The sequence below is a fragment of the Suricata suricatta genome, chromosome 10 (genome assembly GCF_006229205.1).
Source record: "Suricata suricatta isolate VVHF042 chromosome 10, meerkat_22Aug2017_6uvM2_HiC, whole genome shotgun sequence".
NCBI classification, from domain to species: Eukaryota; Metazoa; Chordata; class Mammalia; order Carnivora; family Herpestidae; genus Suricata; species Suricata suricatta.
This window is the reverse complement of record NC_043709.1, coordinates 97,373,573-97,392,222: the sequence shown is the minus strand read 5'-3', so window position 1 is coordinate 97,392,222 and position 18,650 is coordinate 97,373,573. Positions and strand designations below refer to the sequence as shown.

The 18,650-nt window shown below is 42.8% G+C and overlaps 1 protein-coding gene across 2 annotated transcripts in view; it reads right to left on the bottom strand.

Annotated features, from left to right (window-relative positions):
- Nucleotides 1-17,072, bottom strand: part of LPCAT3 (lysophosphatidylcholine acyltransferase 3) — a 39,110-nt gene extending 22,038 nt beyond the window's left edge. Inside the window, exon 1 of one of the 2 annotated variants that reach the window (XM_029954532.1) lies at nucleotides 16,868-17,072. In XM_029954532.1, coding sequence (XP_029810392.1) covers nucleotides 16,868-17,018 — 151 coding nt within the window. In that variant the 5' untranslated portion in view covers nucleotides 17,019-17,072. The remainder of the gene's footprint in view (nucleotides 1-16,867) is intronic. The other variant, XM_029954530.1, reaches the window with a different exon arrangement.
- Between the last annotated feature and the right edge of the window lie 1,578 nt (nucleotides 17,073-18,650).

The window sequence follows — 18,650 nt, the reverse complement described above, 5'->3', positions numbered from 1 at the left end:
AGATGGCCAGGAAAAGTCTCAGTTTCATTCCTATCTTAGCTGGATGTTATAATTTTTCTGGTCTATGGAAGGTTACCACAGATAATATCTATTTTGCTTTGGGAAACCCTAAAGGGACATATTGGAAGAATCTACGAACAGCTATCTGTTCTTTTAATCAAATTTCAGTTAAATTTTCCCAAGGATTGCAGACTAGAATATAAAATAGGACTGCTTTTGAACATGGCTTATTTGTTGTTTATTTATTTAAGTTTTTAATGTTTATTTTTGAGAGAAAGAGAGAGAGAGAAAGTGCAAGCAGGGGAGGGACAAAGAGAGAGGGAGAGACATAGAATCCAAAGCAGGCTCTAGGCTCCAAGGTGTCAGCAGAGTCTGACGTGGGGCTCAAACTCATGAATTGTGAGATCGTGACCTGAGTTGAAGTTGGCCGCTTAACCAACTGAGCCACCCAGGTGCCCCCGTTGTTTATTTTTATCAAATGCTTTCACATGATAATTTTATCATTATTTCTACTTTGAAGATCTGTCATCCAATTCTTTTTTCCACCAAAGTGGAAGTTCCTGTGCCAAACTGCTATCCAGAGAAAAGGAAGACAAACAGAAATGGGAAGGACAGTGAAGCCTTGCTTGACACTGCCTGTTTGAAGAACAGGTAACAGGTTAGGCACGTACGCTCAGTTACTGATCGCTCAGTCAGCTGGGAGAGCACCTGTAGATAATGGACATTTAGGTGAGGCTGAAGCTCTCACCTTTGGAATCTTTCAGAACTGGTCCTTTGTTTCTCTTCATCAGATTAGGCTGCTGATAGTAAGGGCAAGGCGCCCACACATCTTCCACACTCTGACAATCCTGTACAGTTTGGGCTGAGTTAGGTGCTGAATGGTTATTCACAGTGTATATAGATTCTTAGAATCTGAAGAAATCTTAGAAATCACAGACTCCAAAGCCTTCATTAGATACATAAGAGGCCCAAAGGGGATCACGGTCATGCCCCAGGTTAACAGAGCACGGCTCAAATTAGAATCCACATCACTTGACTTTCATTCTGATATTCTTGCCACATGCCTTGGCACTTGGCAGTGACCTGCAAGTGAATCACGCGTACCTAGCTGTGTGCTTTTAAAGCTATAGCTGTATCATTCTTTGCTCAACAATCATCTATATTCAAGCATCTGTTTTGTAGACACATGCACACTCATGTTTATGTTTGCATATCCTTCTATCTAAAAGCAATTAAAATCTACATTTTTAATGCTAAACCTAGGTACTCTCCGGTGCTCTCTTTGTTAACCTAATTCTTGGGGACTCCCCGTCCCCACCCTCACACAATGCAGTAAGAATATAGTGGTTCCTTTCTCAAAGCGTCCTCCAGCTGAGTATCCCAAACATTTTAACAAATGTGATACAGAATTCAAGAAAACTGGGATGAGCGATCAAAATGTCTTGGGGATCAAAGAATACATGGGACATTTCAAAGGCACACTGGTGGATGGCTGTTACTGTGAGAAAGAAAAAGGGTCTGCTATGAGGGTTAAGAAATATTCGGCTTTGTGCTTGGCCGCAGGGAGCTTGCTGGGAATTCTCTCTCCGTTCTCTGTCTGCCCTTCCTCCCTGTGCATGCACTTTCTCTCCCCCTCTCAAAATAATTACAAACTTAAGCCTGAGCCACCCCAAAGTCCTACCAAGAGTAATTCTTTAACTGGTCCATTGAAGGCTAATGCTCTTGGTAATTAATAGACGCACGTGTTGGCTAACTGGTAAAATCTGCTACAAAGGCTGAAAAGTTAAGACCCAACAAAGGACTGACTTTGACGTCACCAATTCTTTTTTTTCCCCTGATACCAGGAGTTAGACATGAGTAGATTCTCACTAGCTTCTTAGTCCAGGAGTTAGCTGAACATCAAGGCAAGCCTCCGCAGTACTTCAAGTCTGATTAGATGGAAGAAGGGATGTCAAGAACGTTATCCATACTAAGCGGTTTGTTCAAATGGCCACATAGTTTTTGTTACTTTAGATAAATTCTGTTCTCCCCTCCAACTTATTCTACAAAAATGTGCACTGAAAGAATGTTAAAGGTAAAAGAGGCTGTTGACTGGCATTTCTCCATTTCAGCTCTGCAGTTTGGGCAAATTACTTAGATTCTTTGTCTATGAATCTATTACTTAGATTCAATGTCTTCATCTGTGAAATAGGGAAATTGCGAGCCATATCTGCAGGTTGTTGTATAGATTAAAAGAGAAAATATCCATAAACATATCACACACTGATTTCTTTAAGGCTACTTAAAAAATTTTTACATATCGGGACGCCTGGGTGGCTTAGTCGGTTGAGTGTCAAACTCAGGTCAGGACCTCACAGGTCAGGATCTCACAGTTCATGGTTTGAGCCCTGTGTTGGGCTCTGTGCTGACAGCTCAGAGCCTGGAGCCTGCTTTGGATTCTGTGTCTCCCTCTTTCTCTCTGCCCCTCCCTTGCTCATGCTCTGTCTCTCTCTCTCTCAAAAATAAATAAACATTAAAAAGTTTTTTTAAATTTACAAATGGGCAAATATTTTATATAAGCATTATCTATACCTAACCTTAAACTTGGAGTATTTTTTTAACTGGTTTGGCCTCTGGCCACCTCACTATGATTTAACTGAATTAAGGCGAAAGCGAGTTTCAAAACTAAAGGTCTGTGAATTGTACCCGGTACTCCCAGAAGCCCACTGGCCATGAAGCGAATAAAGCTTCAGTTTCAAGGCTCATCGTCCTTCGCATAGGCCCCATTTAAGGCTCTGGGCAGTGGTGGGGGGTGGAGGAGGGAGCTAACAGCACGTTCACATGGTTATGTTTTTGTGAAACTTGTAAGCTATTTTTGTAACCTTTTTCTTAAAAAAGGTTCCCAAGATTATATAAGCTTCAAGTCCCCCAAATCTTGGATTAAAAAAAAAAACAAAAAACCAAGCACCACAACAAAACCAGGCATATGCCAGAAAATTCTTCTACTCCCAGAATCCCGTGGGTACAGGGCTTCATCCAAGATCTTCCAAATGACAGGCATATTCCTCAAGTAAGTTCTGGTGGGGGGTTGTGGTGGGGGACATTTTAGCAGCAGTGCTGGTGAAGGTGGGAACCTGGCTGTCAGTGTCAGCACGGGTCTGAGGAGGGGTGAGGCTGAGAAGGCTGTGACAAGACTGTGACTGGTAGGCAGGGAGAGCCAGCTGGGATGTGGGATGCAAGGGTGGGATGTGGGAAGCAAATTCTCAAGAGGAAAAGGGACACTAAGACTGTCAGCATGGACTTCAAGATACATTGTCACCCCTAGCTCAGCGTGTGGAGTAAGGGTGCAAGCGAGCTTCACGCTGCCTATAACCTTTCTTCCTTGTTCATTAATGGTTTTACATACAGTGGCTGAAGCACTGGGTACAAGACACTACGGGAGACAAGGGGATGCAGCCAGGGTTAGGGCAGGAAGGGAAGGGAGTGGGGCCACGGGGGGTGTGTGTGGCGGTGAGGTCTCCTCTGTTTCATATGCTACAGCTGTGTATTTCTGGAGAGGAAAGGACTGTGGAAATCATCTAGCATAGATGTTTATCACCTGGGAAAACAGGCCCATTACAGACACAGTGAGAAGCAGTGGGCTGGCCAGGCCCCCACAGCGCAGCCCCCTTCCCTTCTCCGACTGGTCTGCCCCTCTTCTTGGCTCTTATTTTTTTCCTGCCCTTTCTGTTATTGTTTCCTTCTCTTCCTTCCTTTGTACAGACCTGAAATGCTTTTCCCTCCATTTTTAATGCTTTCTGGATTTTGCATGTTATGGTTCTCGCTCAAAAATGTCTAACTAGCGTGTAGTAACATGAGTCCCCGTCCCCCCCTCCCTGAATTTATGGCACTGATTTTCAGTGGAGAAACGGGTCCTTCGCTCCGGTTGTGACTTGATCTGGCCTAAGGTTGCCCAAGGGTTGCCCTGTCACAGGGCCAAGTGGCTAATTAGCTGCTCTTTCTCCACCCCTCCCAAATACTGGTCACCATAATTTCTTTGGAGTGTTTAGAGTTGCCAAATCTGATCTTTGTAAATACAAACAAGGTAGGTGAGCCTTTTTTCATTTCAGCAAATGAAACAATAAACCTTTTCTTATACCTACAATTCTAACAGAAGGAAAGATAACAGCATTACACCCCTTAATTGTCCTCATGAATCTGAATAGGTGTTAATTGCTGGGTTCTCACTCTACCTGTGATCATACACAGTCCCTCTTTAGTCTTTTTTCACATGCAGAATTCTCTTAATTTTGGCATATTCTTAATGTTATCCAAGCATCTCCAGTGTCCCATGCGGGAACACTTCCATCACCCTAGCGAGAAACCCCAGCCCTCGGAGCACTCCTGGCTCACTCCCTCCATCTCATCCCCTAGCAACCACCAACCTACTTTCTGTCTTCATGAATTTGCTTATTCTGGACATTAAAAAATAACGTTGATCACAAACAGACAGATCATGATCTGAGCCGAAATTAAGAGTCAGCTGCTTAACCGACTGAGCCACCGAGGAGTCCCTTTTCTGGGCATTTTATGCCAATGGAATCATACAAGAGGTGGCCATTTCTTAGCATAATATTAACATCATGAAAACATCAGCGTACTGTTTTCAAGGTTCATCCACACTGTAGCAGGTAGCAGTACTTCATTCTTTTTGTGGCTGAATAATATTCTTACAATGGATATAACATTTTGTTTATTCATTCATCAGTTGGTGGACAAATAGGTTGTTTCCACTTTTTGGCCATTACAATAATGCTATGAACATTTGTGTACAAGTTTTTGTGGGAACGTATGCTTTCGATTCTCTCGTGATTAGAAACAAGGGGTGGAATCGCTAGGTCATATTGTAACTTTAACTTTGAGAAACTGCTGAACTGTTTTCCACAGTGGCTGCTGTTTTACATTCTCTTCAGTAACGCATGAGGGTTCCAATTTCTGCACGTTCTCACCAGCACTTTATTCCTGTTTTGTTTTATATTTGGATTATAGCCATACTAGTGGGTGTGAAGTGGTATGTAATTGTCATTTTAATTGTCATTTTCCTAATGACTAATAAGTTGAGCATTTTTCTATGTGCTTATTGGCCTGTTACTATGTCTTCCTTAGGCAAATGTCTATTCACATCCTTTGCCCATTTTTTTAATTGAGTCATTTGTCTTTTTCTTGTTGTTATAAGAATTCTTGATATATTCCGGACACTAGATCCTGATCAGATGTAGAATTTACAAATATTTTCATATTCTGTGGGTTATCTTTTCATTTTCTTGGCAGTATCCTTTGACATACAAAAGTTGAAAATGACAGACTTCTTTCTTATCAGCATCTAGTATTGGTTGAAAATTTGGGAAGACTTTTAAAAAAGATTTAAAAATTATGTATTTTAGAATAAAAATACTTTAAAAATATAAAACAAGAGGGCAATACTTGAAGCAATTTCAAGCTTCTGGCGATATGATGATCTGGGTCCCCATAATTATGTTAGGTTCTTAGTATAAATAATATTAATTGCATGGCAGCTAGTTCCTAGTTTTGCTTTTGTTGACTACTGTTTCAGAAGAATCAATGAAGAATTAAAGAGTGCAGTAAGGTTATCCTTTGGCTAAAGAGTGAGGACTTCTAGTAGCACTAATGGTTTGATATTTTTAGTCAGAGCCCCACTTTATTTGTACTCTAACTATAATCGATCTTTCTCCCTTTTGTCAGAGGTGTATGTCATGGGAAACTTAAAGGGCACCATTCCAGTTGGCCTTGGCTTGCTGGCTTACAAGCAGAAGTTCTTTATTTATAGACAGTGATATAGAGTGGTGTCCAAGTGTATCTGAGTTTAGAATTGCTGTCACAGCAGAAATCCAAAACCTCAGGAACTATGAGGCATTTACCATATCTACTCGGACGCCACTTCTCATCACAGCATTTACAAATATACAGTGATCAGTGCATTAACCCCCTGGGATCTCATATCTTCCTCAGATCTGTATATAATATATATACATGAATCCTCTATTTTTTTATAGTAAGCTGCCTACAACATTACTATCTCACTGCTTTTATTTTATGCAGCAGAATGACCATGTATGCCTTTCTTATGAAAATCCCATAGCAACACGAATATTTGGTACTGAAATGCATCTTTAATTGACAAACACTTTTTATTTTTAATTTTAACATAGCCCATGCTTGGAGTGGGGCATTTAAATAGTCTACTTGGTGACATCACATGAGTCAAGAACAAAACCTGGGTCTGGTCATTTCTGGCCTGATTTTCTACCTGCTTTCTGACAAATGTCCCTGCAGCTAGAATGCAGCGGCATTTCCATCAGAAGCCTCCATCACTAACAATTTGGTATATATGGTTCTTAGAGGACTTTGTGCAAGGTGTCCAGAATTTAATGAATCTGACTTTATCTTCAAAGCCACCAGTACTTGTGTGGAGAGGAGCTTGGATTTAAAAACCAGTCCATTTTAAGCCCCAAGGCAATTCTTATTCAGAAATTTCTTATCCTTATTTTTAGTGTCTTACACGCCCCCTACTCTTCCCATTTTGAAAACGGGGTAGAAATAAAGCTGTATACAACATGTTCTGGGCTGCACGAAGCACAGATAGGCTTAGAGGCCCCTAGGGAGCTACTACTGTTTCACTATGAAAACTCCAGGTGGGCCCTAAATCTCTTGGCCCTGGACTTGAGCAACTGCTGAAAAAATGTCAACACACACACACACACACACCCCTACCTTAAAAACTCTGTGCTTGGGAAGGACAGCCTAGCCGCAAGGAGCGCACATAGTTAGAGCTACAAGTCAGTTTATCAATTGTATTAAGAAAACATGAGGCAATTGATTCGGAGACCGCTATACTACTTGAGGTGGCTGATGCAAGACAGAAGGGGAAAGACGGAACTCTTAGTCCAACAACCTTATACCAAAAAACAAAACCAAACCCTGGTCTATATTTAACCTTCTGATCAAAAGTGCAAAACAGATGGTGGAGATAATGATGTTAGTTAGAAAATGAAGATGATGATGATATAGTAATATCATTGTTATAATAACATTAACAGTATGATTGGTAACAATAATAATATTTAAAGAATAACAAGTGATGTTGGCAAATGGGGAAAACTAAGCAATAAGAATCTGAGAGCATTTTATCCGAAAGATCACAGGATACAACAACATTTCAAAAAGCTTATGATACTATGGGGAGGTTAAGTATTACAAAAAGCTACCGGAAGAAATAAACCAGTGATCCTCAAACTTCAGGGCGGTCCCTATAACCTAGAGGGTGTGTTAAAACACAGATCATCAGGCCCTATCTTCAGTAGGTCTGGGGTAGACCTAAAACTACCTTGGGTTACACTTGGTCAAAAGTTTACACTTCTTGGGGCGCCTGGGTGGCTCAGTTGGTTAAGTCTCCGGCTTCGGCTCAGGTCAGATCTCATGTTCGTGGGTTCGAGCCCCGCGTCGGGCTCTGTGCTGACAGCTAGCTCAGAGCCTGGAGCCTGCTTTTGGTTGTGTCTCCTTCTCTCTCTGCCTCTCCCCCTCTCATGCTCTGTCTCTCTCTGTATCAAAAATAAATAAAACATTAAAAAAAAAGTTTTTAAGTTTATGTACTTTGAAAGAGTGCATGCATGAGCAGGGGAGAGACAATCCCAAACAGGCTCCGTGCTATCAGTGCAGAGCCTAATGTGGGGTTTGATCTCAGGAACCGTGAAGTCATAACCTGAGCCGAAGTCAAGAGTTAGACACTTAACAGACTGAGCCACCCAGGTGCCCCAAATGTTGATATATTTTATCTCATTCAGTCCTCACACCCTAATGAGCTTCTCAAACTTTACGGAGCAGAGAAGAATGAATGCATCCGCACAAAGGTTATGCCTAAGCAGTTCTCTAGAAATAAAACACTTCTTTGATGACTACATTAAATTCATGAAAATGTCACATTTGTTTCAAAATATTGTTGCTTATTAGGATTTAAATCCAATTTAAATATCAGATAAACGGCTTAATCCTTAACCTCAATTCTTTGGTAATATTGGCCTTTGGGAACATGAGAAAATGGGTGGTTGAAATTTAATAATTAGTCTATGGTGACACGGCAGGTACATACTTGATCCAGAATCTGGCTTGCAGGTCTCTAAAGATAATACACATCCTACTACCTTACTCTGTCGTTTCACCCCTGACCTACCTGAAAGGTCTGTCAGGTTTCTCTCTCCCTTTCCTTTATGGATCCTCTAGTGTTCCGATCAAACTGGACCATTTGCTGTTCCTCAGGTTTTTCTCACTCTTCCTGATCTCCACAGACATGTTCATTATTCTCTGCTGCTGGAAAGCTTCCTCTCTCGTCTCTCCCTTACTTGAATCTTCCATAACCTTTAAGGTTCAGCTGAAATGCCATTTCTTTTTTGAAGACCAATCCCATTTTTAAAAGACTTGTACTGAACACATCTGGTGAGTTCTGATGGCCACCCAGACATATTTATTTATTTATTTATTTATTTTAATGTTTTATTTATTTTTGATAGAGAGAGACAGAGCACGAGAGGGGGAAGGGCAGAGAGAAGGAGACACAGAACTGAAGCAGGCTCCAGGCTCTGAACTAGCTGTCAGCACAGAGCCTGACGCGGGGCTCGAACCCACGGACGTGAGATCTGACCTGAGCTGAAGTCGGAGGCTTAACCGACTGAGCCACCCAGGCGCCCCCACCCAGACATATTTAATGTCAGGGGGTATATGATTATTTTTGTTAAATTAGCTTGTGCATATCATCTCATGGGCCCAAATTTACACATGCCTCTGCAAATAAATGATTCTTTTTTATTTTTATTTATTTTTAATGTTTATTTTTGAGAGAGACAGACCCAGAGTGTGAGCAGGGGAGGGTCAGAGAGAGAGGGAGACACAGCAGCAGAAGCAGGCTCCAGGCTCTGAGCTGTCAGCACAGAGCCCGACGTGGGGCTTGAACCCACGACTGTGAGATCATGACCTGAGCTGAAGTCAGAGGTTTAACTGACTGAGCCACCGGGGCACCCCAATGATTCTTAAAAAAAAAAAAAAAAAAAAGATATGCAAATATTGTTTTAATGGAGTCATTCTGTTTCTTAGTTTTGTATTTCTTTTTTTTTTGTTTATTTTTGAGCGAGAGAGAGCGAGAGCGAGCACAAGCAGGGGAAGGGCAGAGAATGAGGGAAACACAGAATTTGAAGCAGGCTCCAGGTTGTGAGGTGTCAGCGAAGAGGCTGACACAGGGCTTGAACCCACAAACTGTGAGATCATGACCTGAGCGGAAGTTGGATGCTTAACCAACAGAGACAACAGGTGCCTATAAATATATTTTTTTAAGTTTATTTATTTTGAGAGAGCGCAAGCACGTGAGCACTAGCAGGGAAGGGGCAGAGAGAGAGGGAGAGAGAGAGACAGTATCCCAAGCAGTTTCTGTGCCATCAGCGCAGATCAAATGATCTTGGCTAAGGTCATGATTTCATGATTCTTGAGTTCAAGCCCTGCGTGGGGCTCCATGCTAACACTGCAGAGCCTACTTGGGATTCTCTATCTGCCTCTCTCTCTCTCAAAATAAATAAACCTAAAAAAAAAAAAAGTAAGTAATACAGGCATTCAAAACTTGAAGTTTTTTTTTTTTACATGTACGATATTGTAGTGCAGATAAAAAGGAGTTGGAAAAATATATTTAAAAGAAATCTCCAAACAGGAAGATTTAGATAATGATAAAATCTGTGGCTATGAATCAGAATAAAGATAAAGTCTAAAAATGCAGACTATACCTAGACTTCTAGAATTGGAGGAAGGCTTAAAAGTCATCTAAGACAACCCCGTTGGTTTTTAGTAGTAGAAGGTCTGGATTCTGCTTTGTATGGTCAAAAGTTCCATCTGTTTAGTTAATGCTGTTTAATTTCCATCTGGCTTGGCTTTGGTCTCTTCACATTGTAAGTTCAGTGCTACCTGAAGAAGGCTTTTTTGCACTGAATAACAGACTTACTTCTGAACGACCAGACCTGACTTTGATCCAAAGGGAACTGAACTGTAGGACCTGCTTTGATTTTCAAGGTTGTTAACCTTAGTGAGGCTAACCTGAACCTCTAAGGAATGAATCTGTACTCGTTAAGTGCAGTTTCTGACCAGTCTAATAGCCAAGACACAGTCATGGCCAGGACTAGAGAACACTCACACTAAGCAGGTTGCTATCTGCTCCATTTGGCCAGCTCCAGCTTTAGACCCTGAGAGGTAGTTCATGTTTTGATTACATATTGGTTTAACCACGGAAGTGAAAAGGATACCCAAGGCATTTATCTTTCCCACCCCCACACTCTGCAATCCCAGGGTGGTAGCAGACACTTTAGAGTTGGGTAGCTGTGTCTGGTACGTATCAAATCCTTAATAAATGCTAGCAGTTGTTATTATCAACATGGGGTGGTAATGTTAACATTCTCAGTCAACAAGAATTGGGTTCTCTTCTCTCCTGCATAAGCTTTTCCATGGCATTTCATTCCCTCTCTGATTCAATTATGATGCCAATATTGACTCCTAACACTATATTTAGTCCACTTTCTCTCCTGAACTTAAGACTGGGTTTCACAACTCTTAAGACACCTGGAGTTGCCCTTGGAGTCTAAAGCAAATCTAAAACTAGACCACTGCTGGCACTGAACGGTACCTGACACTCCTCTTGACCTCTCTGCATTTGTGAGATGTCATCTTCCCAGCCACCCAGTAGAAGGACTGAGCTGTGTTTTTTTAAAGACTTTATTTATTATTTATTTATTTATTTTTACTTATTATTTAAAACATTTTTTAGTTTTTATTTTTGAGACAGAGAGCAAGTGGGGGAGGGGCACAGAGAGTGAGGGAGACAGAGTCTGGGGCGCCTGGGTGGCTCAGTTGGTTAAGCCTCCGACTTCGGCTCAGGTCAGATCTCACGTTCGTGGGTTCGAGCCCCGCATCAGGCTCTCTGCTGACAGCCAGCTCAGAGCCTGGAGCCTGCTTCCGGTTCTGTGTCTCCTTCTCTCTCTGCCCCTCCCCTGTCATGCTCTGACTCTCTGTGTATCAAAAATAAATAAAACTTAAAAAAAAAAAAAAGAGAGACAGAGTCTGAAGCAGGCTCCAGGCTCTGAGCTGTCAGCACAGAGCCCGATGTGGGGCTCAAACTCACGAATTGTGAGATCATGACTTGAGTCAAATCAGACACCTAACTAATTGAGCCACTCAGGCACCCCAAGATTTTAGTTTTTTAAGTAATCTCTACGTGCAGTTTGGGGCTCAAACTTAAAACCCTGAGATCAAGAGTCACATGCTCTACCAACTATGCCAGCCAGGCACCCTAGACTGCATTTTTTTTTTAATGTTTATTTATTTTTGAGAGTGTGGGAGAGAGAGAAAGAAAGAGAGAGAGAGGGTGGGGGGGGTGCGGAGGAGGAGCAGAGAGAGGAGACAGAGGATGAAGCAGGCTCCACCCTGACAGTAGAGACCCTGATGCGGGGCTCCAACCCACGAACTGTGAGATCACGACCCCAGGGGAAGTCAGATTGCTTAACTGAGTCATCTAGGTGCCCTATCCGGACTGAGTTTATTTTATTTTATTTTATTTTTTAAATTTAATTTAATTTTTATTTTATTTTATTTAAATGTTTATTTATTCTTGAGAGAGAGACAGAAAGAGAGCGAGTGAGCATGAATGAGGGAGGGGCAGAGAGAGAGGGAGACACAGAATCTGAAGCAGGCTCCAGGCTCTGAGCTGTCAGCACAGAGCCTGATATGGGTCTTGAACTCACAAACTGTGAGATCATGACCTGAAATGAAGTCAGATGCTTAACTGACTGAGCCACCTAAGCGCTCCATGGACTGAGTTTTTTTTTTTTTAAACTACTTCTTTATCCTCCATTTATTCAGTTGCCAAGGCATTCATTCATACATTCACATATTTGACAAATACTTCTTGAGCCTTCTTCTATAACCCAGGTACTGTGTTAAACTCTGAGAATACTGTGGTGAACAAAACTTATGTGGTTTCTGGTCTCATCTACAAACATATAATTACAAATTGGAATATACACTTGGGAGGAAATTTCAGTCAGTATGAGAAAGTGCAACAGGGGACATCATATAAAGTAAGAGGCAGGAAAAGAACTCTCAGAAGAAGGAGTGACAAGTTGAACTGAGACCTGAAGACGAAAGAAGTCTGTCAGGTGAATGAATGAAGAAAATTCTAGGCAGCTGCGTTAGCAGGTACACAGGCCCCAAGGTATGAAAGAGCTTAATGCCTTAAGGCCGTGTGGCTAAAAAAACGTTGTGAGGGGCACCTGGGTGGCTCAGTCGGTTGCCTGTCTGACTCTAGGCTTCAGCTCAGGTCAGGGTCAGGGTCTTAGGTTGTGGGCCCCACTGAGCATAGAGCCTCTCCATCTATCCCCCACCCTCTCTCAAAAAAAATTATTAAAAAAAAAGTTGTGAACTTGCTTGAGATGAGGCTGGAACAGCAAGCAGGGGCTTAATAATCACGTATGGAAGCCTCCCAAGAGTTCTGAGCAGGAGAGGCACAGCAGCAGCCCTCTGTGCTTTGGGAGGGATAAGGACAGAATTAGAGACCAGTCAGGAGGCTGCTCGTGTGGTTCTGGTGACAGTCAGCAGCTGTGGTGGAGGAAAGTAGATGTATTTGAGACACAATGCAGAGGTGGTATTGAAGGACTTGGGGACTGGGAAGTGAGGAGAGAGTTAAAGGAAGTAGCAAGGCTGGTTCTTAGATTTCTCACATGAGCAGCTGCGTAGACGAACGTGCATATAGAATCTACCTTTCAAGAGATTCTGTGTTCCAGGGTGTGTGTGAATGGCTCAGTCAGTTGAGTGTCTGACTCGATTTAGTCTCAGGTCATGATCTCAAGGTCATGGGATGGAGCTCTGTGTCTAAGTGTGGAGCCTGCTTAAGATTCTCTCTCTGCCCCTCTCCCTTGCTCATGCTTTCTCTCTAAAATAGAAATTAAAGAGAAAAAAAGATTCTGTGTTCCTAAAATATCACACATGAAATCCTGATGCTCCCCTCTTGGTGCAACTACTTTGCTTCCAAGCCAACATAACCATCTAGATCACTGTTCTTCCTCATTGGCTTCCCAACTTCTTGTCTGTGTCTACTTCAAATCACCCTATGCTGTGTTATCTTCCTAATACAGCTCTGTTCACATTATTTCCCTTTCAAATACCTCTAGTGGTTCCCTATCCTTGGCTTTCCCCTTACCTGTCCCCCCTACCTTGGCTTTCCAGGCTACGACCTGACTTTCCAGTCTTATTTCCACCACTTCTCTATTTAACTCCTGCTTTAGTCCAAGTGGACTACTTCCTGTTCCTTGACCGTGGCACCACACATTCCTATCTCAACACCTTTGCCCACTCTATTCCTTCTATCTTACTGTCTTAGTCTGCTGGAACCTAAATAGCTTTCACAGTTCATTAAAAGTCCAATCTTTCAATCTCATCAACCTTTGTAACTGTCTCATGGCACTTGGACTTCTGCCTTTTATTGTGGTTATTAGAGTACTTATGCCCATTCCCTCCCCTCTAACCGTGCGCCATACGTTTTGAGTGCCTGGCTCTCTTGGTCATGCTGTTGAAATGCCCCCGTCCTGGCAGGCTCAGGCGCAGGGCTTAACTCACAGTAGGTGCATATTCTGTTGGGTTTATTTGCAAAAATTCATGTTATTAAGTATCCTAAGGAGTGATGAGGCCCCAGTTGTTGAGGGGGGGATGTTGATGTTTTCTGGTAGTATTTGCCAGCAACATAGCAAAGTTCATCTGCCACCAAGTTCCTTACAATCACACAAAGAACAAACATAGACACATCACTTTAATGGCGTCTTCTGGCTGTCCAAAATACTCTAATGCATTAGTTCTCATGAGCTTATCCTTTCCTTGAAGTGCTGAATATTAAAAATTACAGCTTCTAACTCAGGATTTTTCAACCTACTTGTAATCCATTAATAGGTCATGAAATCAATTTAATGGGTCATAAACACTACTAAAAACAAAATAGAAAAACACACTGCATATTTAAGGATAAGTAATGTTTCCTGAAACTCTTGTTTCAAATACATATATAAACGTACATGTGTACTGGGTCAGGATATAAAACATATTTCTCACCATGGGCCTGAGTCACAAAGATTTGAAAGCTACTGCTTTTATGATCTCTGGCCTACCCCAAGATCAGTACACAGAACTAAAGTAGGAAAAGATGTTAAGAAAGAGCAATGAGACTACTAAATTAAAAGTCATTCATACTTTAAAATGTCAATGCTTGGGGCGCCTGGGTGGCCCAGTCTGTTGAGCAGCAGACTTCAGCTCAGGTCATAATCTCACACTCCGTGAGTTCGAGCCCCACATCTGGCTCTGTGCTGAGAGCTCAGAGCCTGGAGCCTGCTTCAGATTCTGTGTCTCCCTCTCCGTCTCTCCCTCCCTGGCTCGCTCTCTGTCTCTGTCTCTCAAAATAAAAATAATAAAGACATTAAAAAAAATTAGAAAACAATGTGAATCTTGATATACCTAATTCTTCCCTTGCGGTATCTGCATTTAAGTGCTTTTAACACAAATTAATCTTCAAGTAGTAGAAAGGGAGTCAGAAATCATTTTGGATTACAGGCCTTTTTTGGTACGTCTGACAAGGATTTCCTCCAGTATCCCAGTTCCCGCATACAGTGGAGTTCCAGAACCAGACACTCCATTACTGAAAGGCTACTGGTTTCTAGGTTACAATACACAGACATGACAATAACTTTGTAAGAAAAACATTTACACCAGAATGTACTCTTTCCTCCAGGAAAGTGTCAAGCTTACCAATTTGCGTTTGCATGTATAGGTTTAAACCACACCTAGAAAACACACTCTTGGAAGAGTTATGGCTGATAGGAGGCAACACGAAACCCCAAGTCAATGTAAACATAAGAAACCTAGAGTTACTGAAGGCCAACAGCGCATGTGAGATAAGAAGGGAGGAGCTGGGAAACGGTAGAATGGCAAGGGTCTCAGGAGTGTGGCAGATGTATTACACCAAGTGTTTATCACTTGATAACACATGGTAATGAGGAGAGAAGGATGTCCCAGTAAGTTGGATGCCCCAGCACAGTACAGAGCAGTAGCCCACCAGGAACATACAGGCAGTATTTGAATATGTCAGCAAAAAAGGGACAAATTCCAAGTCCTAATTCTGGCCCTCGCTCAATTTAACAGGTTGCCCCTAATAATTTGTTGCTACCTGTGTTGCGTTCTTAATTTATAGTTGAGAAATCAACAGTGAGCTTCCAAACTAATGAATGTAAACACTCTTAATTGCCAATTACAACCCCAACAAATAACTGGGTCAGAAACAAGACTGAAGGAAGGAGTAGAAGTTCAAAGCCGGTGCGGTACAAAGAACCCTCGACTGGAATGTTGATACATCTGGGTCAGATCTAAGAGACATGAGGTCCCTTTCACCTCTAAAACTTAACAATTGTATGAGGGAGGGAAAAGGTGACCTTCAGCCGGAAGAAAGGAAGATCACCTTGGTTTTATATGCAAAAGGCAAGTAACAATTATATTAGTTGCCAAGGTTGTTTAAATATGAATTAATGCCTCTCACATTATCTAGATCCAGTTAACACCCTTAGGTGATATTATATGTCTGTGTCTTTACTGACTACTGGATACATTACAAACTTCTTTCTGGCATTTAAGGCACATCTGCCCAACTTTTATTTCAAACTTCCTGTGACTCTGATCTCTAATCTGCTCTTGTCCTAGAGCTGTTTGGTTAGTTCTTCCCCACCCCTGCTGTCCTGAAGCGCCATAACCTTCATAAAACCTTCCAACTACTGCATCAGATCTTGACCTCTTAACTCTTACAGGGCTTTAAAGCAGTCTTATTAGGTACACCTTATTTTCATTGCATAGGTAAGAAAATAGAGGCCCAGAGAGGTTAAGTGACTTGCCCAGGGTCCCACAGTTTGCAAGCATCAGCGGGGCTGGGTCTGACTTGCTTGCCTTCCAAGTCCACACTTTTTTTTTTTTTTTAAATCATTCTGCTATACAGCTTCCATGTATTAAAAACCATGGAAGAAAGATGCAGTAAAAAAAAAAAGCCTATAAACCATTTATAATATAGCTTGTTGTGACATAAAGTCAGACACATCACATCCTTTGAACCATACGGGTAATAAACGCTTGGTGTAGCATAGTTTTTAAGGGGGTTGTCAGTCCTGTTTCCCAAACCCAGTATTAAAATAATATTCCAGGGTAAATGACAGATGAGTGGTTAAGGGTGGGGGAATCAGTATGGTATAAGAAGAAAATATTAGAAACAAGATAGAAAAGAGAAGTATAATGGAAGCTGGCAATGCAGAAAAAGGCTCCTAATATGGAAGTACAGAATATGGGGCTTAAGAGCCCACAAAGCTAATACCTAAGTTAGGGGGCCTTTGCCTACCACAAGAAGCGCGCATGTGTGAGAGTTGATATCAATAACAGACAGCAGTACACATGGACAGAGCGTAGAACTCAAGAGAGAGACAAATAAGGATAGGTCGTGGGGACATGGGGTAGATCATGACACGATGAGACGGTGGTGGCTCCAAATGAGGGGCCAGAAGGAGTCCTTCTGAAAGAGGGTCGAAGAGAAACGTGAAGAGGTTCAGAGGGCACGGCACCCCCAGACTCGAGAAAAGACTTGTCTTCCTCGATACCTGGTTGGTGTGATTTAGGATCCACATCCGCACCCCACAAAGCCCTCCTGGGTGGCTCCGGAAAGTGGGGGAGGTCACGTCACTATTCCTCAGGGACTCCGCGAGGGGGCGGAGCAAGGCAGGAGGGTCCTTACCCATAAAGATGGAGATGATGAGCCGCAGCGCCTGTTCCGACGCGCCCAGGGACGTCGCCAACTTGTTAAGGCTTAGCTCCTCGAAACCCCACCGCAGCACCCTCGCCAGCTCCGCCACCGTCCCCACGTCCCCCTCAGCTGCAGACGCCATCTTAGCTCCGGGCGTCCCCCAGGGACCCCCCAGCTCCGCGCGCCCCGAATGTGGGCACAACGCTGTAGCTTCACCCCCAATTCCGGCCCGGAGCCCGCCCACGGCGTGCGCATTGGCTGCAGGCCCGCCCAGTGGCTCCAGGCTCCTCCGGCTATTGGTCCATCCGGGAGGAGGGCGGGGCCTAACCCAGCAAGGTAAGCAGGGGGCGGATCTGAACGTTTGTAAAGCAAAGGTGACTCCCGCTGAGAAATAACGCGGGGTAGGCTGAAGGGCGGGGCTTAAGATCGGGAACTTGAGTTGCGATTGGAAAAGTCTAAAGCCGGCGGCGAGGTGATTGTACAACTCGGTTCTAACTGCTTGGGGGAGGAGTCGGTGAGGGCTAGTGTCCGGCAGGCTTGTGCGCTGCCTTCCCATTGGCTGAGCTGGGAGCAGGCGAGAGTCGGGGGCGGGGGGGGGGTCCGTCACCAGACCGCGAGGTTACTCTCGGTCGCAGGCGCGCCGGGGTTACTGGGGCATGTAACGGAGAGGGCGGGAATTCCTGCTGCAGCTTCGCGAGCGCCTCCTAACGGCACCTTCGGGCCGTTCTCAAACCGTTAGGCATGCCACCTTCACTCCCAAGGGTGTCGGCAGAGCCCGGTGCCCCACAACAGCTTGCTCCTTTTATTTCGTGCATCCCTTTTTACGTAATCTCCTGTATTAAAAACCTCACCTTTCCCCGGAGGCGAAGAAACTAAGATATGCCGATCTAGTCCTTATTTTCATTTAAATGAACTAGTTTGTCAGTGTTGAAGTCATATAGGTTCATAGTAAAGGTTCAAACAGTTTAGAAACAAAACCAAAAGTTCTTCCCACCTTGCTTCCCATTCTTCCTACAGTGTAACCACCGTTCGGATTACACTAACAAAGATGTGTTGAGCATTTAGCATGTGCCTTGGACTGTGCTGGGCTCTGGGGAATACAATGATGAGCCCAAAGCTAGTGTTAATGCATGTGTCATTGCAAGCAAAAGTAAGTTCTCTGAAGGAAAGGAGCAAGGTTCTTATGAGAGTGTGTAACAAAAGAACACAGATAGTTTCTTGTAATAACTGAAAATTGTGGAACTTTCTAGTATAATTATAGTTTATACTTCTATAGTACTTTGGGCTTTATAAAGCACTATATCCATATTATTTCACTTAATTTGGCTGTGAAACAGGATGTTTATTATTATGTTGTCTTACAGGCACAGAGGCTTGGAGAAATTAAGGAACCTGCTAAGTTCCTTTTCCAGTAAATGGCAGAGACAGATTTTAAACTTGTCTGTTAAATTTCACCTTATTTCACCTCCCTCCCCCCCCTTTTTAGGAAAAATTTTGTAAAAATTGAAATATTCAAAAAATATGTGAAGTATATTTTAAAAAATGGAATATTCAGAACAGTTGAGAATAAGAGAACTTCCCCCCGGAATTAAGAAACAAACATCTCATATATAGTTGAAGAGCCTGGTATTATCCCTCCCCATGGCATCTCTCCTTCCCTTCTCAGAGGTCACCATTTTGCTGACTTTGGTATTTATCAATCCAATGCCTATTTTTATATGTTACATAATGTGTACATCTAGAAAGAACATATTGTTTGCATACTTTTAAACTT